Source organism: Leptonychotes weddellii, chromosome 1 (genome assembly GCF_054177405.1).
Source record: "Leptonychotes weddellii isolate Sample4059 chromosome 1, ASM5417740v2, whole genome shotgun sequence".
Lineage (NCBI taxonomy): Eukaryota > Metazoa > Chordata > Mammalia > Carnivora > Phocidae > Leptonychotes > Leptonychotes weddellii.
In genome coordinates, this window is record NC_138369.1 from 69,176,160 (window position 1) to 69,203,539 (window position 27,380).

Below are 27,380 nucleotides of genomic sequence, written 5' to 3' on the forward strand. Positions count from 1 at the left end.
TCATACCTGAAGTGAGCACCAACCCCAAACACCAACTACTGTGTTTTTAGTACTTACTATGTACCAAGCATTATATTAAATGCTTTACAACAGGGGTTTACAAAGGGTGGTTTCTAAGCCAGAAACATCCCTGGTAAACTTTTTAGAAACTCAAATTTCTGAGACTCATCTAAGATCTAGTAATACACTAACTCTTGCGGGGAGGCTAAGTAATCTGTTTTGACAAGCCCCCGAAGTGATTCTGCTGAATGCTCTAGTTTGAGAACCGCTCCTTTACCAATATTGTCTCATTTTATTATAAAGGCCTAAAACTGAAAGGAAAATAGTCTTATCCTTATCCCTGTTTTACAGTTGAGGAAACTAAGACTCAGAGAGATTAGGTAAATTGTGCAAGGTCTTACACATTCCATGGCAAACGAACCCCAGGTCTGAAAGACTTTGGGAGTCCTTCCTCTCAAGTTCTACTCCATGAAACCCCTCATTGTTGGATGTCCTATAGTTTCTACTTTGTTGATTACTAAACTCGGGTAAGCCATGCTGCATACTTTGTTTCTGTACTTTTGTCCTTGAATTTTCCTAGGAGAATAACAAATAAAAATGCTGATTAACTTCATTACAATAAATATATGTTTTACCTCTGAGATAGGTTCCCACCTTGCTTGTAAGATCACTTGGTGATCTTTATTCTCATCTCTTGTGAATTCACTGTGATATCCCTGTCAAAACTTATTCCAAATATTCTCTACTTTTTTCTAGCTCACAATGCTATTTCTTCAGTAGAAGTCCTCATCTCTGTTCTCCTAGAGATCCAGGGGCAAGATAATGTAAGCCTTTCTTACATCCTGCCATTTCACTTTAGAATCTCAGTACATCTTCTTGTTTCTATTCCTGTGTTCTTTCTTCTAAGGAACAGGTGACCCTTTTCTCTGTTAAGATTGATTACCTACACTCTTGGTTCACTAGTCCTGTTTTTCTTTTCAGATATTGCTCAATCAATTCTCCCTTTCTTTCACCTGGAACTTTTTCCCCACACATTTGGCCCCTTAACCTCATCAACAAAGTATGTTTGGACTTTCCTTTTTTCTACAGAGGAACAACCTTCCTCAATCCTGCTATCAGCCCTCTACCTCCAACCTCTCTCTTTCATCTTCAGTTGATTGTCAAATTTCTTTAAAGAATAATCTAAGATTCTTCTTTAATTCCTTTGCCACTCATAATAGTGATATCTTTTCTGTGCAACACTATTCTTGAAAGTAATCAATTAAATTTGTAAAACTAGATCCTCCTCCAAAACAAATCTAAAACCTTCCTCAGTGGTTTTAATGTTTCTCCTTTAATACCTCTGTCCCATTTGTTATCTGCTGTCATTTCCATTTCTGTAACAAAACTTTTCTCTAATTTGGTTTTCATGACATTGAAATAACAGCCCACTTAGCCATCTCTTCCCATCTTTTTGGTTGTGATTTGGTGTCTCTTACTCTTTCTATCCAATTATTAATTCAGTGAACATTTTTAGAGGCTACTATGTGTCAAGTTAGTGCAAAAAAATATAAGTGAGAAAACAGTACACTATCTCGATCCTCCAAACTGTTTATGCAGGGGGTGCTCTTATCTGTGGTTCATGGATGCTGATGGACTGAGGAACGGGAAGAGACATAGTTCTAAGCTTCTGTCCTAAGCACTTTGTGTTTCTTTCTCTATTCAACCTCACTAACTTTACATTCTCCAACAATTAGCTTCATATACATGCCCATGGCTCTAAAAAAAATGAAACTGAACACAGGCTCTAACCCAGAATCTATTTCCTCAAAGCAAGGCTTCTATTCCTAACTGTGTAATCAACTGCATCTGAATATCTCCCCCACACCTCTGACTAAAAATGTCCAAAGAAAATTGATTATCTGATAGCCTTTCCCCGATAAGCATAAAAATACAACCAACTGTAAGTTTCCTTCTTGACTTCTCAGTTCTTAACAGTGTCACCTATTTCTAGTACTCCAGGCATAAAACCTTAGAGAGCTCTTGAATAAATCTCTCTCTTCCACACAGTTGCTATATTTCTGTTAATTATGTCTCCTTTTAAAGATCTTTATATTTCATTTCCCACAACTGGTATCATTGTTTGTATCTTTATGATCTCTTACCTGTGGCTTCCACTGCCTCCTAAGTGCTTTCTACAACTCTATTTTCTGCTTCTAGTTCAGCCCTTTAACTTGTTTTATCAAATCTTCTTGCTGTATTTCTGATCATGGTGGTCCCCTGCTCAATACTTTTAAAGTGAGGTACAAACTGCTCAGGGTAGAAGTCATAGCATCTGCCAATCTTTCAAGCTGTTTCTTCCACCTACTTCCATGCAGTGTATGTTTGGGCCAAGGGTCCACTACTCCCCATACATTTCTGCTTGTACTCTTTCACCTTGAGTGTCCTTCCTTTTTACTTCTGCCTGATGGAATCATATCACATTTAAAGGTTGGTCTAGAATGACTTTCCTTCTGTGAAGTCTCTCCAGACCTCTCTGCCTTTTAAACCCTCTGTGCTAATGTATTTGGTATTCTCTTGTGGCACCATAGACTGCCTAATATGGTGTTTATTGGTATATGTAAAATTGTTCTTTCAAAGTCTTTACCATGGTAAAGACTTATTAACACTTGGTTAACTAAAATGATAGGATGAGTGTTTAAATCCAGATGAAAGCATGTGGAGAGAGAGGATCAAACCAAACTAACATAGTCATGCTAAGTTGAAACAACATATTTTTTAGTGCATTTACTATATTTCTCTTTTTATTTCTTTCTTCTTGGCATTTACCCTTCCTGGTTTTCTTTATCTATTAGCTTGAAAAGTGATTTAACTACTTGATAATACATACATCAACAGTGCTGCATTATCTGCTAAAGTCAACAACTGGCTGAGAGGATGAATAGACCACGCTTTAGAGGATGTTACTTAGCATTTTCTTTCTAAATGACCCTGTGTTTGCGGGGTGGTCACTGCTGATTATTTTTTAGAACTCTCTTGAGAACATATAGCAAATTACTGTTATCTTTATATACTTTCATCAACATTAGTATTCCTAATAATTTTATCAAGAGCAATGATTAATGACAATAATGACAGCATTGTATATATGGGGCATTTTATACCTTTGCACTCTGTTCATGTTTTTAAGTTATTTGGCCTCCATAGCATGCTGAAACCCCATGAAAGACAGTGTCTCAGTGACTTGTTATTTCAGATCATCTTACAAATAGTTGGTGGCTCAGCTGATATTAGAAAGTGAGTTTATATTGTTTGTGTTCTGCAACTTAAAATGTGGTCCTTGGATCAGCAGCCTCTGCCACACCATTAGACTTGGGGAGAATCTCAGGCCCTACTCCAGACCAATTGGAACAGAATCTGAACTTTAACCAGATTCCCTAGATGATCAGTGTGCACAACAAAGTTTGAGAAACATCCTTCTACCTCCTAAGAAAGGACAACAGAGTCTGTGTCTTCATCCCCAGGGTACTGTAGTTGGGGGGAGGGTGAGGGGGAAAGGGAGAGAGAGGGCAGGAGAGAGGGAGTTAGGGAGAAACAGAAGGGAGACTGACAGAGGTATCTGGTGAAGGAAAAAAATCCCAGTAGGACTTGGGTCCCTCAAGAGGGGTGAGAACTGGGGTTTTGTGGAGGTGGTACTTTCCTGTGAATTTGTAGTATCTTCACTCTATCACTTCGTATGTGCTCTCAGGTTGGAGGTTGACTGTTAAAAAAAGGGAGGGAAGGGGGTGAGTGAGGGGTGGAGGTGGGTTTGTTTTCAGGTATAACTGTTAGCAACCCAGGAGGATAAAGGACCTAAGCGCAAAAGGAAAGCCCCTTTCCTGAGCCTCCCGAAGCAGCTCAACGAGCTCATTTGTAATACCTCTAGTTTCTGGATGCATTTCCCTTCCTCGCATTTCCCCTTAACACCCAGGATCCACTCATAACATTAAAGCTAGTTCCTCGCCTCTCGGTTTCTTTCTCTCTCCTCAGTCTTCCTTCTTTTCCCGGGCACACCCGGGCCGGCCCCTCCCTCCGCGCCGGCTTGCACCTCTCCCCAGTTGGATGCACCTGAGGCTGGCTCGGGTTCCGGACGCGTGCGGAGCGCCACCGGGTGCGGTGGAAGCAGAGGCACGCTGACAGCCGCCTCCAGCCCGCGCCTGAGGGACAACACGCGCGGCGCTTGCTTCAGGGATATTCTCCGCGGCAGCCGCTCACGCCTCGCCTCGTGGTGACTATCACCACCGAAGCTGCAGGCGGGCAGTTGTGCGCCCCCGGGTCCAGCCAGCCCGGGCGGCCGCCCCTGCTCCTCCCGATGCCAGGGCCAGGGCGCCGAGCGGCCGCCAGCAGGAGGATGAAGGGCTCGGCGGGAGGAAGGAGAGAAAAGCTGCTGGGGGCGACGAAAGCTCAGCCCAGCCACGGTAAGTTGAGCGCAAAAGGGGTGTTTCGGTTCGGGTGGCGGAGTTGGCTGGGGTGCTGGGCACGGGTGCTGGGCTTGTGCCCCCGCGAGAGGTGAGATGAGGTGCACGGAATGGGCATTTGCAGGGTCCACACCCGGGACGTCCCCCTTTCCCGTGTACCCCATACCGTCAGTCTGCCCCCATGCCTCTTCCGCTCAGCGCCCAGCAGAGAGGTGAGGTAGATGTGGGGGCCGGAGTGTGGAGCGCAGAGCTTGAGGGCTCCCGCTGACTGAAACCAGGGGCAGAGGAAGCAGCGGCGGGGGGGCGACAGGGTCAGCCAGGTTCTGGCTGGAGTCGAGGGCTGGGCCACCGAGGATGGGCCTGTCTCCTATTGGGTGTGTGTGTGGGGGGGCACTCCCGCCTCGGGAAACCTGGCGAAGTTGTTGGGATAAGAAAGCACAGCGGGCCAGCTTCATGCTTGTCTTTTCTTTTTATTTTCTCCCTTCTTCGTCTTTTTTTTTTTTTTTCTTTCCTTTTTTTGTTTCTTTTCAAGATCTTCAGGATGCACAGGATTTGCGCGCAGTGTGGGGAGCTACTGTGTTATAGGAAGCTTTCCTCCAGGGGAATAATTTTAACATTTAGGGTGGAGTTGGGAGGTTAAGGGTAAATCAGTGTCCCGAGATCTGGGATCTGATTGCCTTCCTGGTCTAGGGGACTGAGTTCGAAGAGAGAGCACAGGGTGAGAGTACCTTGTGACTTCTTGCATGTAGGGAGAAGTTTTATTGTGGGTGCAAATTGGGGTCAGAGGAAAACTGCCTCGCCCAATACAGTATCGCCCCTTGGGAAATGCTCAATTCCCTCTGTCCCCCTTACAGTTCAGACTTGTCTGCATCACGTATTTCTGTAGATGATGTTTGTCTGCTTTAGCTTGAGCTGCAGCTAAAGTAACAAGGATGTGATGTTCGTGGGTGTTTGAGCACCCCAAATTCTGGAATCTTGAACTGACTTCAAAGACTTTGTGTTCTGTAGGTATAACTAAGGACCCTGGAGCTAGTGCTTTTTTATGACAGTCCTGTGGTGCTTTCTTGGGATGTCATGGGGGAAATTTCTCTCTCTTCTCTTGAGGCTGTTTGCTAGTTGTCTGTTAAAAGTGATTTTCATGTCCAGTCAATTCTGGTTCACAGTGTTCTCTGAAACCAACTGGAAAGGCTTATTTCCCTCTGGGTTTTCATGTCACTCTTGCCCTGTACTGGGTAATCTAGTCACTATAATCTCTGGTCTGTAAGCATGAAAGGCAAATATGGGTCATTTCAAATTATGTAGATTGATGCAGCACAGCGTGTCTGGGGTTTGCTGCAATTTCTTCACATTTCCTTCCAGATGTTCCTCGGAAATTAACTTGAGCACTCTATCCATGGAGTTAAAACATAGACTGGGGGAATGGGCAAACATCTTGAGTTAATGTATTATCTTAGATTCCAGTAAACAAAGTGCTGGGAGCTTGCTATGTTAGGAAAAAGGGACCTAGGCCAAAATATAGGATGTCTGGACTGTTTTTGTTCTGTGACAAAGTGGCTGAAGGACCTTTGGGGTCATTTGACAACAACAAGAACAATAGTAATAATGACATCAAACATTTTTTTTTTTCCATTCACTGCACACTAAGCAACATATTAAGGGCTTTACAGCTCCTGTAAATGCATAACATCCCCAAGAAGGCAACATCCTTACATCTCCATTTTGTCGATAAGGAAAAAGGAGCCTTAGACATGTAAATTGTGGAAAATTTCCAGTTAATGTTTTAGAACCCAAGATTGCGGGACTCCAAAATTAGATCCTTTAGCCACTACACAATCTTGTTAACCTCACTTGAAAAGTGGGAGTACTACCTGAGTTCTCAACCCCATGAAAAATTAGTACAACAATGACCACATCATAGATTGATTTCTTCACAACTATTTAAAATGTTTAACAGAATTGTTGAACTTAGACTTCAAACAAATGAAAATTATGTGGCATTTATGTAATTTGGTCTGCCATCTCTAGAGAGAGGTAAATGCTGAGGTCTTGGTGTTTCCCTTGACAGTGTTCCTTCTTTGAGCCCCTTTATTGTAAATCAATAGTAGTATAGTCTAGCCTTTCTCTTAACAATGTGTGATTTATAACATCAAACATACCTGGTGCTAACATCACGTTTGTATGACTCTCTAGAGTTATCCTGAGGTCTACCTGGACACTCTTATATTTTAGCCAGCTTATAATTAATGCTCAGATCTTAACAAGATGTTGAATTTCTATTAAGAGATACTAGCAGCTTGTTTGAAAATTTCCTTTCTATTTTCAACAGTATTTTCAAAATAATTACACCCCCTGCTGTGATTTGTTATTTACTAGGTGCATCAAAAGTTCAGTAATGAAAAATGTTTGCAATTCAACAAAACATAGTGTCTCATCTATGGTAACAACTTCAGCTAAAAGATTCACATCCAATTGAGGCCTTATTTTATCTGAAATTTAATTAAGATGTTGCATTTCTCCCTGCAAAGTGTATGCAGGTTGTTGGGTACCCGTCTTCCACTCTTTGCTTGTAATCTCCAACTTTATAAATTCATTAGTGATGAGTTCTTCAGATAATTTATGTTCGTGCTTGTCTAAAGATTTTGAGGTTTTATAACTAAGAGCAAGAACAACAAATAAGATGCATATGTCATATTTCTTCACAAGCTGTAATTATGCTTATCTGGGGGACAGTGATATATGTTAAGTCCTAGATCTGATTTGCCTGCACATAAATGGAATTATCAGATAAAAGTCTATAAATCCATTGGCATACTAATGATATTCACACCCCAGATGTGGGAACAGCTTTGGAAAATAGAGAATCTTTGAGAAGTTAAGCTACTTTACTATGTTTCATTGCACTTGAGTAGTATCTTGTTGTTTTCAAATAAAACTACATTTCTCTATTCTAGTAAACTAGTGGTTATTCCCATGCTTTCTTTTGTTTTAGGCTTAAATTGTATTTTCTGGTAGTAACTTAGCATTGCATGAAATATAAATTTGTGTCTTTTCTCTTGATATATTCGAAGCCTTAAAAAATCACATTTTGCCCACCATAAACAATACATTTCTGAATATATATGGGTTTTAGCAGGAATATAAAAAATAGTGTAGTAATAACTTGCCTAGAGGTTTTATTTTTTGGAAGTAGATAATGAGGTTGTTATAGTGGTTAACATGTTTAACCTTAGTAATAAAGTATTGAAACTAATTTCGAATATGAATTGTTGAATTGCAAAATACTTTATGAGGAGTATCTTGTAAGTGGGTTAACCTTATAATCACATGAACATATGTTTTGTGTTTTACAAATTTTTTCAAGTTTCATGTTTGCACAATAGGACTATTAGTTTATTTGATATTATTTGGTGATTTGAACAGCCAGATCTCTGGAAAATTATTTAAACTCGATAAGCATCTGAGTCACATTGATATCACAACTGAAGAAACTAATATGGGGGAACATTTTTTTTTTAATGTTTCAAGAGCTTAGAACTCAAGGTAGGTGAGACTCCTTAGTTTTTTGACAAGTGCTCTAAAGAAAGAGTTTGAATAAGATAAAGCCCGTGGGTTGAACATCAAGCAAGCACTTCAGTAGCCTCTTAGGGAACCTAGATCAGCTCAAACGGAGTTATGTGCCTGAAATTCATTAGTGTAATTAATCTTTTGGACAAGTGAATAACACATTAGAGATCATTTAAAAAATTACAGTACATTAAAAATGTGTTAATTTATATATTCTAGGGCCTGCTAAATTAGCAATAACTCCCCTTTCTGGATTGACCCAGCCTTAACTTAAAAAATAAAGTTCAATGACAGAGAACTTTAAGGATGTTGAGAGGCAGAGATGAATCAAATTTCTTCACGAAGTCTTTATCCCATTTTAAATGTGATTTTAATCATATCCAGATAGTTCTGTACCACTTTGAGTGTTTGCCCAGATTGAGCATGGGATTCAAAAAGTATCTTATTCCTTAACCTACTGATGAACTGGTAGAGAATACTAGCACAGCATTCTAGAGTGGCAACAGGGTTGGGGCGCCTGGGTGGCTCAGTCGTTAAGTGTCTGCCTTCGGCTTAGGTCACGATCCCAGAGTCCTGGGGTCGAGCCCGGCGTCGGGCTCCCTGCTCAGCGGGAAGCCTGCTTCTCCCTCTCCCACTCCCCCTGCTTGTGTTCCCTCTCTCACTGTATCTCTTTGTCAAATAAATAAAATAAAAACTTTAGAATGGCAGTGGGGAACTCTAGACCATTTAATGACTTTATTACTTTGTCTGTAGTGTCATCCAACCATATGTTTCATTTTTTGCCTTATTTGAAACACAGAGGGGCAGTTCTCCCTGATCTGGAATTATATGTACCAAAGCAGGCAAACATGCAGCATTCCTAAACTGGTCTTTTAAGTGAGAGGTTTACAGTAAAGGAGAGTTCTTACTTTGCATCCATGTAGTTACGTAGCCCATCTTCTAGCAAACAGTACTAATCTTGGCATATCTTGATTACCCATTAGACCTATCTGTCACCATGAGAAGAACAAATACTAATATAGTACAGTGTTAGGGAGGTCCATTTGAGGATTTAACTAAGGATTTCTCATAACATGGGGTCAGACTTTCTCTGTTAATTTTTTTTGTGATCTTGTAATGTGTCCTTTTTTATATCTAAAGAGTTAATCACTGCTGTTTGTATAATTTATTATTAAAAATTATTAGAGATTTGTTTCTCCTTTAACAATCTCTCACCTACCCTCAAGTGAAATGAAAGAAAAATTAATGAAATGTTTCTATATTATTTTTATTTTACTTAGAGGAATACATTTGAAACTCCAGAAGGCATCCTGAAAAATCTAGATTTTAAAACTATTTTGTTGAGAACAACTTTTATGAGTTGGTCTCAGTGCACCAAATCTATCCAGAATACCTAGAATTTAAAGAAAAAAGATTTCAGGTACTGGTTTGAGTTCTCAGCTAGTTAAAATTTTACATTCATCGTACAATTTGGCGTTAAAGTTATAGAGACAAAATAGTCATTTAACATGATGTAGCATTTAAGAATGTGAACTCAAGAACTAGAATGCCTGTGTTCGAATCCTTGTTCTGTTCCTGACAAGCTGTGAGAGTTTAGTCAACTTACCATACATTTCTGCCTTATCTATAAAATGGTGGTACTAAGTGACTTATTTCATAGGTTGAAGATTTAAGATGATATGCGTAAAGTGTTTCAAATAGTGTCTAGTACAACGTGAATATGCCATAGATATTAGCTATTTTTAATCATTGTCATATATTAGTTGTCTGTAGTTAGTGCACTAGATTGCCACAAACTTGGTGGGTTAAAACACTGAAATGTGTTCTCTCACAATTCTGGAGGTCAGAAATCTGGCATCAGTATCACGAGGCCGAAATCAACGTATCAGCAAAGGTGTGCACCATCAGGAGGCTCTAGGGGAGAGGCTCTAGGGGAGAAGCTTCTTGCAGCTTTGCGTGGCTGTTGGCATTCCTTGGTTTGTGGTCACATCACGCCAATCTCTGCCTTTGTCTTCCCACTGCCTTCTCCTCTGTGAGAAGAATTTCCCTCTGCTTTCTTTTATAAGGACATTTGTGATTGCATTTGGGGTCTATCCTGGTAATTCAGAATAATTTCTTATTTTAAACTCCTTAGCTTAATCACATTTGCAGTGATTATTTTCCCAATAAGGTGACATTATAGGTTCTAGGTGTTAGGATCTGAGGGGCTGGAGTGGGGAGTGGGAGGGTTGGGTGTACATTATTTTGCCTTACTATAATCATCATCCTCATATTCTTATACTGTGCTAGATGTATGAAAAGATGGCAGAACCAACATAACTAAATTATGGAAAATATAGAAAGGATCAGAAATTTCATATATTTTTGAAGCACGTTGTCTTAATTTATGTTCAAATTTTGACCAGATTTTTAGATCAAAGACTTCAGGGCAGTTAATTATTTTCTGCTCACTTCAGCATAATGCAGTCAGTAAATATTTGATGAGTGGTTACTATGTGCTGATAGAGTACTGATGCTGGGGATATCAATGTCGACAGGAAAAGCAAGGCCCTGGACTCATGGAGCATTTAGTGTATTAAAAAAATAGCTAGACAACTACTACCTTTTAACTAGTACTTTTATGAAGTACGATTGCCTTCTAATGTTTAAGATCAAGATTTTAGGAGCAAAGAAATGCTATTAAACTCACATTAGAGATAAGGAACTAGGCTAAGAAATACACATATACATAGCTAGGACAGGACAACTTTTAACTCAGTTCCTTCTGGTTGTACTATATATGCCATAAAATAAAATGAAAAATCAGGAACAAATTTAAAAAAATAAATAAAAATGCACTTTTAACAATATAAACAGAATTGTGTCAACCACATAATTAACTAGAAATATCAACTAATAAGATATTATGGTTAATTGGACTTGGGTTTAGCTGAAAAGTTAAGAGATTTTCTTCTAGAATTGTTATATTTTATATTTTTTTCTAAAAGGTATTAGTTGATTTTCTGGCCTTAGTGAATTGACATCATTTAATTACTTATTCTTTACCTTTTTTTTAAAAAGATTTTATTATTTATTTGACAGAGAGAGACAGAGAGAGAAAGTGAGCACAAGCAGGGAGAGTGGGAGAGGGAGAAGCAGGCTTCCCACCGAGCAGGGAGCCCGATGCGGGGCTCGATCCCCGGACCCTGGGATCGTGACCTGAGCCAAAAGCCGACGCTTAACCGACTGAGCCACCCACAGGTGCCCCTATTCTTTACCTTTTTAAAGAAAATTAATCATAATAAAAAACAAAACATAGGGACGCCTGGGTGGCTCAGTCGGTTAAGTGACTGCCTTCGGCTCAGGTCATGATCCCAGGGTCCCGGGATCGAGTCCCGCATCGGGCTCCCTGCTCCGCGGGGAGCCTGCTTCTCCCTCTGCCTCTGCCTCTCTCTCTCTCTGTCTCTCATGAATAAATAAATAAAATCTTTAAAAAAATGTTTAAAAAACAGAGCAAAACAAAACATAAAAGTTGCCATCTAAACCAATTTTAAGTGCACAGTTGAGTGGCATTAAGTACATTCATAGAGTTGTGCAACCATCATCACCACTTATATCCAGAACTCTCTTCTTCTTGCAAAACTAAAACTCTACCCCTTTAAACAATAACTCCACATGCCCTTTCCTCCTATCCCCTGGCAACCATCATTCTACTCTCGGTCTGTAAGTTTTTGACTACTGTGAATACCTCATACAAGTAAAATCATTTAGCATTTGTCTTTTCTGTGACTGGTTTATTTCACTTCGCATAATGACCTTAAGGGTCATCCAGGTAGTAGCATATATTAGAATATTTCTTTCCTATTATATGTATATATTACATTTTGTTTATCCATTCATCTATTGATGGGCACTTGGGTTGCTTCACATTATACCTATTGTGAATCATGCTGCTATCAACATGGATGTACAAACATTTCTTTCAGGCTGCTACCCAGAAGTAGAATTCCTGGATCATATAGTAATTCTGTTTTTAATTTTTTGAGGAACTGCCATAATGTTTTCCTTAGTGGCTGTACCATTTTTCATTCTCAGTGCACAAGGGTTCAAGTTTCTCTGATCCTTGCCAAAACTCATTTTCTGTCCTTCCTTCCTTCCCTCCTTCCTTCCTTCCTTCCTTCCTGTTGTTTTAATGGTAGCCATTGTAGTAGATATGAGGTGGTATGTTTTCATTTGCATTTCCCTAATGGTTAGTGTATTGAATATCTTTTTGTGTGGTTTGTATATTAACCGTTTGTATATCTTCTTTGGAAAAATGTCTTTTAAGTCCTTTGCCCATTTTTCAATTAGATTGCTTGTTTTGTTGTTCTTGGTGAGTTTTAAAAGTTCTCTATATAAGGGTGCCTGGATGGCATGTCGGTTAAGCATACAACTCTTGACTTTGGCTCAGGTCGTGATCTCAGGGTTATGAGATTGAGCCCCTCGTCAGGGTCCATGCTCAGTGCAGAGTCGGCTTGAGATTCTCTCTTCCTCTCTTTCTGTCCCTTCTGCTCGTGCTCTCTCTCTCAAATAAATAAATCTTAAAAAAAAATGTTCTCTCTATATTCTGATTAATCCCTTGTTTGATATAGGATTTGCAAGTTTTTCCCATTCTGTGGGTTGCCTTTTTACTCTGTTGACAGTGTTTTTTGATATGCCAATTAAAAATTTTTCAAAGTACAATTTTTCATTTTTTCTTTTGTTGCCTGAGCTTCTGGTATCATGTCTAAGAAAACAATGTCCCTTCTTTACCTTTTTTGTAATGGGTTTGAGATGTTTTAAAAACAATGTGAAATATTGCTAAATTAAATTTACAAAATAAGGACTAGAATGAGAAGGAATAGACTATAATTGCAGACTAAAATACGAATAATCTCACAAATGTAATGTTGATCAACAAAGGCCAGAAAGTCCAAAAAGCCTGATTCTATTCACACAAAGTTCAAAATTAAGCTACCTTATGAATACATCAGAGTTATCAGGGCAGAAGGGGGCAAGGTGCTGAAAATGTTTTGTTTCCTGATCTGAGTGTTGATTACATGAACTAATTCACTTGTAAAAATTCATCAAGTTGTACATATGATTTATGTACTTCTCTGTATTTGAATTACACTTAAAAAATTTAAAAATCAATTTGTTATTCAGAAGCACATGACAAAGAGAAATTTCCTTAGAAGTAGGCAAGGTAAGTAAAGAAATGCTCCAAGCTATGTTCTAAGGGTTTTTCCACTTGGAGGACTTGGTCCATAAATTGGGCTGTAAGTTTTTAAACAACAATCAGATCCATTGACACAGATACCATCAGAACTCTGTTGTTCAGGAGAAAAAGATCATTCCTAGGACTGAGACTGGAAGGAATTTTTCCCATGAGTCTTCATGAAAGGGGAATTGAATGGTGCAGTAAACAACATCTGTGTTGTTAATGTAGCAGAGACTTTCATAGGAATCTTTCTTACAAAGTACGGAGCAGTTTAGTTACTGGATGCTTAACTTTGGATTACCTTTGGTTTGGCTTAACTTTAAACATTTCAAGGTTTCTAGAGGAATGGGAAAGCCATGTATCCCTTAGACAATGCTTTATAAATTTTGCTCCCTTTAATGACACTTTTAGCCATAGTTCCATGGCAGTGAGCTTGAGGCCACTTTCTTAGACAAATTCTTAGTGCTGATACTCTTTTTGATGAGTTAAAAACTGGAGTCAGCTTGATCTTTGGGGAACCTGAGAAAATGGATACCTTCTAGGAAGGAGAGGGTATGAGCTGCTGGTAAGTCCATATTTGCCTAGAATTAATAAGTAGGTTACAGTGAACTGATTTGGATTTCCCTTGACAATTCTTCACAGCTCTTCACAGGCCTCCCTAATCATCAATAATCTAAATAATGATAGCTACAGTCTCATAGAGAATAATTCCATTATGACAGGGACCATGTTGTATTAATCTCTCTACCTCTTGTAATGCTTGACAGTGCCTTGAACAAAGTAGGTATCCCCAAACATTGTTGAATGAATAATTAAATTCCATTCTGTGGTGGATACAGCTCAGTTATTGGTTAATTAATGGCTTTAGTAGGTTGAATAAAGTTTTTTAGTACCTCATAAAGAAGAGTTTGACTTTAGGAAATTGCTTTCAAAATACATTTTTCAGTTCCTATGGATTTTGGTGAGCACTCTGTATTTGTAAAAATTCCTTATTAATTATTTATTAATCATAAATTATGTCTGATGCCAATGCATACTTCCTTGACTCTTTATAAATAAAAAAACATAACATGTTAACCTGAAGAGATGTTACCAGAACTTTAAAAAATGTTTTCTCTTTTTAGATCATAAATTATAACATGATTTCTTAATTTAAATTTTCAAAAGTTGAAGAGGAGCCATTCAGAAATCTGAGGAAGTTAGAAGAAAGAATTTTCTTCCTTAAGAGATCACCTTTAACAAAGTAAAAGTTTACCTAAATTAGGATGTTTTAGCATGCATAAGAAAGTTTGAGAAAAACTAAATACTATTCAGGGTAGAAAAGGTTGCCATTACAAATGATGGGATTCACATCTCTGTGTCCATTTAGAGCAAGACTTCTTTTCCTATTAATGCACATACTAAAATCTTATGTTGAAATAGTGTTTCACAGAATACAGAAATGACATCTGTATTTTCTCATTTGTTTCTTCCCACAAATTAGGGGGGTAGGTTTTACCATTAACCACAATCACATTTTTTTAAGATAAGGAAACAAAAGTTCAAGTGATTTTACAAGGCCAAGTAACTTGGAGGTAGCAAAGTTGGATCATGAACTCACCATGTCTGACTCAAAGCTTGGTGTTCTCTGTGCTACCCTGAATAGTTTCTTTTTCTTTTCACATATGCAGGGAAATAGCTTCTGTTAAGTCTATCATACATTGGAATGAATTACCGGGGACAATGATAGTATATGACTGGAATGGAGATGAGAACAATCAATAAATGACAGTATTAAGGGAGTACTAATGAAACTTTAATTTGAAAATTGCTCTGCAATGTATTCCAAGATAGGTTTTATAACCATACTCAGATTTGATGTGAAGCTAAACTAATTTTATGCAAATGCTAAAGTGACTTAAACAGTTATGTTATATACCTTGATGTGGTCCTTAAGGAAAATTGTCAGGACCATTAATAAGTTTCTAAATTGATTAGGCTAATTTGGTACTCCAAAAGGCATCTTCCTATAAATTAATGCTGCCTATTACATTCTGATTATAGCAAATTGCTTGCTTTCCATGCCCAAGTTTGAAAGTTTCCAGTCTCTGCATTTTTGTGCTTTCCCAGTCGTTGGCTTTCCATTTTGTCTTGCCACATCAGAGCAATGAATCATCTTGTCCATTAGCTGAGTTTGGAAATTCTGTGTTATTCAATGAATTTGTTTTTACTCCATCCCTTTGATAATTTGAAACCTGGCAACTTAACTACTTTCCCAAATGTGTTTGTGATGCAATGTCAATGAGTTTTGTTTTGAACAGCAAAAGACTGCAGTGGTTTTTTTTCTCATCTTTATAAATCAAATGCAATATTTTAATAACTGACATTGTGTGTTTCAGAATAATAAAAGGTTTAAGGTAATAATAGCTAGTGATCTCTAGAGGGGCAGCATAATCAAATAATATTAGAAGGCTCTCAATTTTTATGACCTGATGGAAACAGAAATGTGCCAACTGAGTCATCACCCTGATTATCAGAGTCTCATAGAAATACACAGTTATTCATTTCTATTTCATGAATTCCTACTAAAGAGTCAAAACATTAAAGTCAAAGTGTTATTTCTTTGTTTCTAACGCTTAAAGCCTGAGATGAACAGAGGGACACAGAGTGAGACAACGTATGTCAACATAACGTGCCTCTCATGCCCCCTACAGTGAACAGGGCATACAAGGGCATTGGTATTTATTCATTTGGAAAGAATTTTTAAGACTTCATGTCATTGCTTTGGTTATTAAACAGCATTGGATCTTGGAAGTTGGCTCGTATGGAAGCATGAGTAGAGTCTAGTAAAAATGATGGTAATAAATTATTGAAATTTGGTTGATTGTCATAATGTGTATAGTGAATACAGTAAAGTATGTCCTTTAGGATACTGCCAAGCACTGAACAATACTGACTGTGTCTGGAACTAGAATCATGGTGCTGATTCCGTGAATATGGCTGTGTGTGTATGGGACTATAATATGTGTCCACATACTAAAGTAGTTTGGAAGTCATTGGGAGGTTAGTTTGAGGATGGCTTGGCATATTTTTGTGGAAAACCGTAAACGTAGCTTGCTCTAAAAGAAAATTACCAGGCCTATGTTTCAAAGAAAGAGATCATGCTCTTCCAATAGTCTAGTAAAGGTTTATTTAGCTCTTACTTTATTAGTTCCTGAAATTTCTCAGAAAATGAAACAAGTTGTCAGAGTTCAACTGTGAATACTTTCCAAGATAACTTTGGAAATGTCCCCAAAGAAGATGTTTGTTAGAGCTAGCCAAGTGGCTGTGATTTTAATAGGATAATCCCAACCTCATGTGTACTGCTGTTTGTAGCTCTTCTTTTGCCTTCTGTTCAAGTAAGAAAGTGATCCCATAAACAATTTTGAGAACTTAACTCTCCGTTAAAAATACCTTTTCATTGAACATTATGCTGCCTTTACTACATATGTCTCGTTCTCTTTTACAAATCACATAAAAAAATCATACGGCCAAGGAATAGAAATGATATCATACATTCATTTGTTTACATATGATTTATAACTAGTTTTCATGCCAGTGAGACATTTACTATCTCTATAGGGCATCATTTCCTGTCATTTCTACTGGTATTTCCATTGTCATCTCAAGCTGAGTTCATCATTTTGCCCCTAAATTCAGCTCCATTTCTTCTCGACTTGACTTTTTCTTTCAATACCAACACTGTTTTCTCAGAGTTTAACTATTTGTGTACATTAAATAGCAAATACCAATCTTGACTTACAATGACAGAAAGTACGTTGTTATTATTTTATGTTAATAATCATGAGGAACCTAAAAAAAAAAGGTCCTATAGTTAGTATCATTATATATTTTTTCAGATCTCACTATTACTGTGACCAGTACTAAATTTCATCAATGTGCCCAAAGTAGCAGAGCATCTACAAATATTCAAAGAAGTTTTTGCTGTATTTTTGAGCACAATGCAAAAGCTGTCTATTTTACTTTTCTTTCTTGTAAAAGGCTAATACCAGCTCATTTTTAAGGAGGTATTGGATTCTGCAAGACAGAAAAATCTCTTGGAAGTTGCATTAGTATTTCTGTATATATTTTAAGTTAGTTGGATCAATTCCAGCCTCCTCCTAGCATTACCCAATGATGGTAAATTTAAAATGGCCATACTAAGAGAAACATTCCACAATTATATTTTTATTTTGTTCCTAGAAATTAAGTCAAATAGGCAAGCATGTTTTCAGATTTCTTCCTTCCTTCCTTCCTTCCTTCCTTTATTTTTTTTTTCTTTCTTTCTTTCTTTTTTTCTTTCTTTCCTTCCTTCCTTCCTTCCTTCCTTCCTTCCTTCCTTCCTCCTTTTTCTTTCTGTACAGGAAGTCAAAGCATTGCACTTTTTGCTAGATGTCAGAAAGGGGTCATCTGCTTCCACTTCCTGAGTTCTGAGCCTGGGTGTGTAACGAGATGTTTTGTAGGATTATGATATTGGGTCACTAAATCACATAGATGGTTCTATTAACTTTGGAGATGAGCATTTGCTTTTGCCATTTAAAATTTCAGTTCCAACTGGACATCCAATCTCAGTGCCATTCATTCTTCTAATGCTCAGTGTGTGCCTTCTTATAATGGCCATTCTAAATTTTGTCCTGCATTTCAAATCCTTGGTCCAATGCCTGCTCTTAAATTCAGAATCTTATCTGGTTTATGCTTCTCAGATGAAATAAAGATCATTAGACAAGCACGCCTTCAAAGTTTCCTTCTCTCATTACTAGTCACAGCTTTATTTATAACCATCCTGATTTACATACATCTCTATCTCAAAAGGATTGCTGTCCCAATGCCTGCTTACCTATTTTATGATCCACTTCCTCCTGGTACCTCTTAAACATTTTATCAATTACTCATCCTCTCTCTTAAAACTTCACTCTCTCTTTCCATCTGCTCTCCCTCCAGATCTGCTGTACTCTCCTTTCTATATAGAATAACTTCCTTCAAGCTCCTGCCCTAACTCTTTCCTTGTAATCATTGTCAAACTTTTGGAAAGGGCAGTCTCTGTGCTTTTCTTTCCTTTCTTCACCTCAATTTGTCTTACTTCTGAGACACTTTTCAAGGGTTACGCATGGACTTTATGTCAAATCCAAAGGTCTCTTTTCAATATTACTTAGTCCTAAACATGCTAAAATATTTGACTCTGCCGACTGTCCTTGTTATTCACTCAACAAATACTTACTGAGTGCCCAGTGCAGCATAAGATTCAAAACCTGGAAATATGGATAAGATTCAACATTTTATTTCCAGGAACTTTAAGTTAACTGGGAAAGGAGGAAATAATCAATTTAAAATAGAACATATAAAATGCTTATAGTGATTAGATCTGTTTACTAATCAGTCACTTGGAAGGATTGCAGTATTCCACTCCCCTGAAGTAAGGTTATGACAAGTCATTTGCTTTGGCCAAGAAAATGTGATTGGAAGTGATTTGTCACTTTTTGGCCAAAGACTTTAAAGCTGGTGTGTGATTTGTTAGGTTCCTTTCCTCTGTCACAGAGACGGATAGTGTTTCAGATGGTGGAGGCTTTGGTAGCTCGTGACCCCGAGTGAGGATAATTTGCAGTGAAGGCCCTGCTGAACTGAGATGAACATGTTGTATGAGCAAGAAGTAAGTCTTTGTTTACTTAAGTCACTAAGATTTTAGGACTTTGTTACTGCAGTGTAACCTAGCATATCCTGACTGATGCAGTGCCACACAAAAATGTAAAGTATTATGAAAATTGAACCCTGCACTTCTAAGCTTCTACTAGACTTTTCAAACAATATGTTCCAGTGTCTCCTTGAACTCGGCATATTAAAAATAAAGTTTCTTAAAAAAATGGAAGTGATTGCTAAGCAGTTCGTGATTGAATTTAATTGTCTTGCCTCTAACTGAAAAATGGTGGAGGGTCTGTGAGAAAATGAATTCACAACCAACTATATGCATTTTTTAATGTACTGGTCATTGTATTTCAGGGCTACTCTGAAGTTTATATTTCCTTCTCCACAAACTTCTTGAAACTTAAAAACATTTCAAGTTCACTTAGAGATTTGGGGATAATGATACGCTTTGGTCTATTTTTCTTCCTATCTGAAAGCTTCATTGTGTTAAGGCTGGAAAAGTACTATGTAATTATGTGTGTGAACTTCTTGATAATCTCAGTGATGAAATTTTCTTTTTATGTGCAAATGCTTATTCCTGCACTTTTCATATAATTAATGTGCTCACAATAATATAGGACCTATTATAACTTGCAATCTCATTTCCTATACATACTGAACAGAGGGCATTGTCTGGATGGTAAATGTTTTGCTCATTTAATGGTAGACTCTGATTTTGTTACCACCCTTACCTCTTGTTCTTGATATTTTATATCATCTTTTACTTTCTTTTAAATATCTCACCAAAGACTTTATTTTGTAATACATCCAATAATATATATATATGTATATATATATATATATATATATGTATGTGTATAAAACTGAGGATGACATTGAATGGACCAAACATTTAGAATGGCCTTTTTTTTTTATTATGTTAATCACCATACATTACATCATTAATTTTTGATGTAGTGTTGATTTGTGCTCATAGTTGTTACATTATTGCTCTATCTTCATCTCTTAAAGAATTAAGCCTTAACAGTCTCTGTTCTATTAATCTATGTAATCTTGATACTTGTAATATTGATACTTGAAACCTATCTTTGCATTTCCTTGAGAGCTTCGATATACGGAAAATCATTTGGGACTCAGAATTCCAGCATTGACAGCCTGCTAACATTTGATTGAGATGGGAGTTTCTGTGGTCATGAGGAAGGATACCATGATATTTGCCTTTTTTTTTGCCTCCTTCCTCTTCCCATCTCTTAGGCCTACCCTCCCTCTCTGCTGCCCCACCTCCAAATACCCCATGAAAAACACTTTCCTTATGGAACACTACATCAAAAACTAATGATGTAATGTATGGTGATTAACATAACATAATAAAATAAAATTTAAAACAAAACAGAACAAAAACTCATAGATATTAAAAAAAAAAAGAAATAAAGATGATCCTGAAAGAAAATCCCATAAAGATAACACTCAAAACAGCAGTGTGTATAAAATTTAACACTCCATATGCATCAAAATATACCTCCTGTGGGATTTGCTGTTTCATGTGTGGACCATTTTACAAATGCTCAATAATAATGCAAAACAGGATATCTGTGATGTATAAACACAGATGGTTTGGTTAAATACTATTTGCATGGTTTGGTCTCTTGGTTTCCACCTCCAGCTAGTCATTGGAACCCAAAGTAATTAAATCTCAAGCTGCTTAAAACATGCCCATGTGCTCACACAGGCATATATCCATATATGAAATAAGAGTTTTTATTATCCCACATATGTTTTTTACACGTTTGTTCTTTAGAAAGGAATTGGAAGTATTAGTAACCTATATGCAGAAAAGAGAAATAATACTGAAAGGATAACACAAGGAATTTACTAAGTTAAGTATCTATTTATTGTAATACAGCTTTTCATGTTTCATAGCTTCTGTACATCATGATTTGGAAATATATCTTTCTTAGTCTACAGGCTCTACCATTAAATTTGTGATACGGTTGTATACTGTGTATGCTGAAAATCCTTTATTTTTTCCTTGAGTTAAGGACAAATGAATATTCTTTAATTACACTCTATAGATAATTCAAAGTGATAATACATTTTAGCTTGCTTCATATTTGATGATGATGTTCTTGTGAGTTTACAAAAACTTTTTTCCTGGAAATTTTCTTTGTTTCTTCCTTTTTAATGGCAGATCTTTTTCTTTATCATCTTGTTAATGTTGTCCAGCTTCTTCTAATTTCTTGGAATCCATTTAAGGATCCTTCTTTAAGTTTTCATGAATTCACTGGTTTCTTGGTTTCCAGTGCTCTCTAGGCTCCTTAGTCAGCTGCCACTTGGAGCTTTTATTTCATTTTTGTATGTTCCTATTTTCTTCTATTTCATATTTCCCATGTCACCATTTTCCTGGATCCTACTATCATTTTACTGGAATACATAACAGGCAACTTCTTTTAGAAATGATGTGTGTGATGTAAAATACATCCGAGTCTTTGCAAAAGAGTTTACAGCATACATCCAATGCTTTAAAAATGTATATATCATTTGATACAACAAATGTGTGGGGATTTCTTCTAAAGTGAATTTAATGAAAATATTATACTATATATAAAGACTTAATGATAAGTTCACAGTTGCAAATTCTTTGCAAGGCATTGGAGACTATATAAAAGCCCTAAAAATGCATCCTAGCAACACAATGGGAGGTAACCAGAACACATCTATTGACACTGAATTACACTTACTATATTGTGAATGAATAAAAGAATCACAATCAAATCTAGATTTTAATTTTTATTCATTTTTATCATTACATGTGTATAATATAGGGTATAGACCCTGTTGCGCAGAACTTTCTGTGATGATGGTAATGTTCTACATCTGTTTTATCCAATATAGTGTAGCCACCAGTCACTTGTGGTTATTAAGCATTTAACATGTTGTTAGTGTGACTGAGGAGCTTAGATTTTAACTTTGTTTAACTTAAATAACCACAACACCATACTGGACAGCATAGGTATAGAAAACTATTATATTCCAAGGTGTCAATGGTGATTGTTTCTAGTAGGGAGTTGTTGATTATAGGTTTTCTTTTTTTATTCTCATCTCTATTTTTAAAATGAAATTTATGTTAAAAACAGTACAGGAAGCTTTATTTTGAAGAAAACCATGCCTGATAGATATTGTTAAATTATGAAAACCATGGCATCTAAGTCATGATTTAAGATTTTAATAATACGTAAACTGTTCATTTCTTTCATATCAACATTTCTGCCATATTTCAGGAATACTTAAGTTTTCATAAGGGATCTGCCTCTGTCTCTTGGATCAAGTTTGTGTTTTAAGGGACAGAAAACTATTTTTAATAATAGCAACAGCAGCCAGCATTTATCAAGACTTACTGAGTGCCGGGCACTGATTAACATGTACTAACTCATTTAATTCTTATGGCATATATTTTAAATATATGCAGATACTTTCTCCATCTTACATGAAGGATCGGAGGCATGGAAAATTTAAATAGGTTGCCCCAGTTACTCAGCTAGGATATAGGGGTATGGAGGCGAGAATCTGACTTTCAAACCCAGGCAGTATAAAATCAGCATAACTCCATCCACATTCAGCAAAGAGGTTGCTGGTGAGAAGCAGGTGGAACATACAATTTAAGAAAGAAAATAAATAAAAAAGATAAAAGAGTTGAGAATTCATGTATGTTTGTGATTAGAATGATTTTCCATGGAATTTAGGTGAATAAGATGGAAAATGAGAGCAAAGCAAGGGAAAGAGGAACATGAAATGTGGTAGGAAGGGATAAAAAATCATGTCAGTTCTGGAAGAAGAACATGTGAGCAGGAAAGATAGGATGTGGTGGTCAGAGAGTGGGTTGTCTGAGATTTAGGAGGGGTTTCACTTATTTGCGTTAAGACTATAGATAGAAGAGTATGTGGCTGGGGTAGGACAGATGGTATGCTCACTGAGGGTTAAAGAAGTGAAAGAACAAGGCTTTGGAAGTGCATCCACATGCATGAAATCACCATGACATATGACAGGAGTAGTTTTGGAGAGAGTGATTGTGAGCCAGGAACTAAAATCTTGCAGTGGTTTGTGGATGACTGCACCAAGGAAGGGGCCTGGGGCTGCAGTGTGCTGTGGTGTGATTCACTGCCATGTTCTATCATTCCTCATAACACCAGGTTCTGGCATGAATTCCAACTGGGCCTCTTTCCTGCACCTGGTGGGGGGCTACCACAGAGACTACAACAATAAATCAGGGAGGAGTAATTGTATCTTGCAGGACAGTGGCTGAGCGGCTGACCTTGATGACCATGATTGCTGTTGGGGAATGGATATGGTCCAGGAGACATGGTGGAACACGTGGAAGGAACGCTGAGGGCCTGGCCTGTGTTTCTACCCTTGGCAGGGTACAGATAAATGAATTTCCATGGATAGAGGGCCATCCACGGGGTGAGGAGGTTCCAGTAGCAAGAGGCTTTGGCAGGGCTGATGGGTTCAGGTATGATCAGATCACTCACACCAGGAAATTGCTTGAGGTGGTGGGAGTGAGGCATATGACAAGTGTAGTCCTCTTGGATGCTGCCCACACAGAGGAAATAAGCAGGAAGGAGTGTCTAAGCTCACTGTTGGCTTGTGGGATTGTTCAAGTAAGGAAGAAACAATCAGAAGAAGACGACCGATGAATCTCCATGGGCTAGCACAGAAAAAAAAAAATCTTTTCTTCCTCTTCTTCCTTCCTACCTCACCTGCAGTAGAATAGGAAACTTTCTGGAAAAAAAGAAGTTGTGACAACAGCTGAGGCCTCGTGTCCTGCGGGCGGAACTCCAGAGCTTGGAGGAAGGAGGAGAGGAGGAGAGCATTTGACCCAACACGAGACTGAAGTTTTAAAATGGTTATGAGTGACTCTTAGTAACTGAAACAAACTCCAAGATTACAGAATCAGACTGAAATCTTGTTAGGGGAGCCTGTTCCCTGAAGGAAAAGGAGAGACTTTAACAGAAAATATTTGGTAGCAGTTTTTAGAAAGCTACGTATGCCCCTAATTTTTACTGACTGAATATTTGTGGAGTGAATGAATAACTCAGACTCTATTACAACTCAGTATTATGCACTAAAGACCTGAGACGTTTGTCCGTAAATCTTTAGTGACAGGAAATTACATAGACCTGGTGGTTAGGTCCTCATCAGGTCAAGACGAAACCACTCCTCTAAAAATGTGTTAGGAAATAATTATGTTGCAGGAATCAAAGTTCCAAGGAAAATTTTTAATTTAGATTCCAAGAATCTTAAGACAACTCTCCATCTGGGCTGTGAATTGCACTTCTCACCTCAGAAAATGCAAGCCTCAGTCACACCATGTCATGCACAGGAACAGGGTCACATGTAATTGTGAAAATGGGGCTCTGCTAACCGCGATGGATAGAAACTATCACAAACACTTTCCAATACTTTGGTGAACTTTGACCCTGTGCGTAATTGAACATTGTCATAATCTCATTAGATGAGGAATGAAAGTAGCTCTTATCATAGATTTTTTTTTATTTTTAAAGATTTTTATTTTATTTGACAGAGAGAGACATAGCGAGAGCAGGAACACAAGCAGGGGGAGTGGGAGAGGGAGAAGCAGGCTTCCCGCTGAGCAGGGAGCCTGATGTGGGACTCGATCCCAGGACCCTGGGATCATGACCTGAGCCGAAGGCAGACGCTTAACGACTGAGCCACCCAGGCGCCCTTCTTATCATAGATTTTTTAAGCAGGAAAATGATAACTTGTCTTTTTTTCTCCTTTAGATTTTACTTTAAATATGCTAAGAAAAGTAAGGATTGTAAACTCCTTTTAATTTCAAGTTATTACAGACTTCTTAGCCTTGCAGGGAGGAAGTCTGTGATATCCATTGTGCTATGCAGGCACAGCTTTCTTGCCTCTGTGGAAATGTCTGTGGCTGGCTCAGATAAAGAAACATTGACATAGTCCTTTTATGTTGGCTACATGAATAATATGAGGTAATGATTCAAAATATATATAAAAGAAAGCCCTGCTTAAGGGTCAATGAGAAGAAATGAGCAATTCTCTTCTTTCTCTTCAAATTGGCATGATTTTCATTCCATATTTGGAAGGAAAAGTAGTTTAAATCTCCCACTCATACTTAAACTGATTTTTGAATTACGCGCCCCCTGCCCTTTTTTTGGTAGGGAGGGAAGCAATTTGGATCTTTGGACTATGAATTCTGTGAATCCCATAATTGTACCATTACTTGGAATCAATGTTGAAGATATAAGTTAATCTTAAATGTGCTTTGTGCTGATGGCTATTTATTTAGTCTTAAACTACTACCATTTATCACTGTTGGCTTGTTTGCATTGGATTTTCAGCTTATTCTGATTATATAGAGTTCTTGGATATATTTGTATTTGAAGCAAGTTAATTATGGCAAGCATAGTACTTATATTACAGCTTGGTGTGTAAAATCTGATTCAGGTTTTTGAAATGCACTATCTAGGAAATGACAAAGTATTTTTTAGCCAGTTTGTCCAGGTGTTTTAGCAGTTATGCTTGTTAATATTTAGTAATTATATCTCTTGTGTCTGGATATCTCTTTGAGCAGACTACTCATGTCTGGAATATAGATTGTTCTAGAAAGTTCTAAAAAAGAGTGGTCTAAGGAAAGAGCATAAGTGAACATTATATTGCTGTGTTTTTTGGGGGAGGTTTTGATAGAATCTCATAGACCTTAGAATGCAGTGTATTTGTTTAGCTAAATTAAAGTTGCTATTTTTGTTGTCAAACATAAACAATTCTGACTACTTTGCATTTCTATTTTATAACCTGGTTAGTTTTATCAGTCTAATTACTTTTTTAAATTAAACTTTTTATTTTGAGATAATTGTAGATACACATGAAGTTGTAAGAAATAGTACTAATTATTTTTTGCGGATGTCAGTATAGCACTGTGGGTAAGAATATGTGCTGAGTCAGAGAGAAGCAGGTCTATTCAACCTGGTCTGACACGTCCTACTTATGTGATCTTGTGCAGCCTCACTGAGAGTTTCTTCATCAACTAAATGTGTAAAATAATTTAGAGCTCTCAGGATGATTTTAGATGTACTCAAGGTGTAGAGTGTACCTGCCACTCCTTAAGCAGTGGTTATTAACAGTATCTTTAAAGTGTTGTGATGAATTATAGCTTTTTTTAAACCACAGCATACATCTCCTACATAGCAAAACACAATAGAATGTATGCTTAGATTTATACATTTGTACATTTAAATATTTATACATTTAATAAGGGTACTCTTTGAAGAATGGATCCATTCCACAAAGAAAGCTATAATTACTTATGGAAAAACTCCAAATGTGTAGCTTAATTATAAGAGGTATTATTTATTGGAGTATTGTTACTTGAGTATATGGTTATCTTTTCCACTGAATTATAAGTTCCGAAAATATAATGGCTAAATAGAGAAATAGTGTTTTGCACACAGTGTGTCTTCCAGAAATATTAATTAAGGTTTTGCCAAAGTTTGTTAAGCCCCAAATCAATAGCTTCCAGAAATAGATTTGTTTTGAGCTACTGTTCTAAATGCTCAGTGTTCTAAATGCTCATCATTAATAGACTTTGATTAATTATGGAGAATAATTTTCATATTCAACATTCTATTAAGATTTCATCCACACTTGGGCTCAAGGGTGAGTATGTAAACAGATGGGTAATGCCAGTCTAAAGAGTTAAGCACAGAGAAATTTCTACTGAGATATTTCCCAACTGCACATCTCTTTTTCTTTTTAAAAAATAATACTGAATTTCGAGTGAGAAGACACTTTAAATAATGCAAAGTGGAGACACAATCATAAATAACTAATCGACTTAAGATGTTAAAAAAGTTTTCCATTTTTTGGTTTTTTTTTTCCTAGTCTAAACCATGAGTAAAGAAAAATAATTTGCATAAAATCAGCTTGGCCTAGAGTCATGGGTAAGTTGTATAGATATATTGGACATCCCGAACTGAAGTATTGTGAATTCATTCATAAGATAGAAGAACAATTTAGTAAGTTCTACTGAACATTTTGTAGTTATATCCTGAGCAAATGAGCTCAACTTAAGTGAGTTCACTTTTACTTATATTCAATTTTATTTAACATTTAACACAGTTGCATTATTATATTTCTTCACTCTTGTTTATTAATCTTATGCTTATATCTTATTATATCTTACATTATTAATTGGTTAATGTCCTACTCTACATTTAGAACACTAAAATAAAAATAATAGTAGTGCTAACACTTTGGAACATCTTTTCATTCTGTTCTCACAATAAGCGTGGTGAGACTCAGACTATAAATATTACATTGGAAACTACATAAGAAACTCAGGTGCCCTTTTGATTTATGGTCCAGTGCATTTATTATCTTTCACCAATCGTTGATCATAAGTGGCTTCTATTTTTTAAAATGAGGGATATCAGTCGGCGGAGCAAGATGGCGGAGGAGTAGGAGAC

General features: G+C 37.1%; 1 protein-coding gene across 1 annotated transcript in view; it reads left to right on the forward strand.

Annotated features, from left to right (window-relative positions):
• The first annotated feature begins 3,749 nt into the window (after positions 1–3,749).
• Positions 3,750–27,380, forward strand: part of ZNF385D (zinc finger protein 385D) — a 750,122-nt gene continuing 726,491 nt past the window's right edge. Inside the window, exon 1 of the mRNA XM_081829883.1 lies at positions 3,750–4,436. Coding sequence (XP_081686009.1) covers positions 4,331–4,436 — 106 coding nt within the window. The 5' untranslated portion in view covers positions 3,750–4,330. The remainder of the gene's footprint in view (positions 4,437–27,380) is intronic.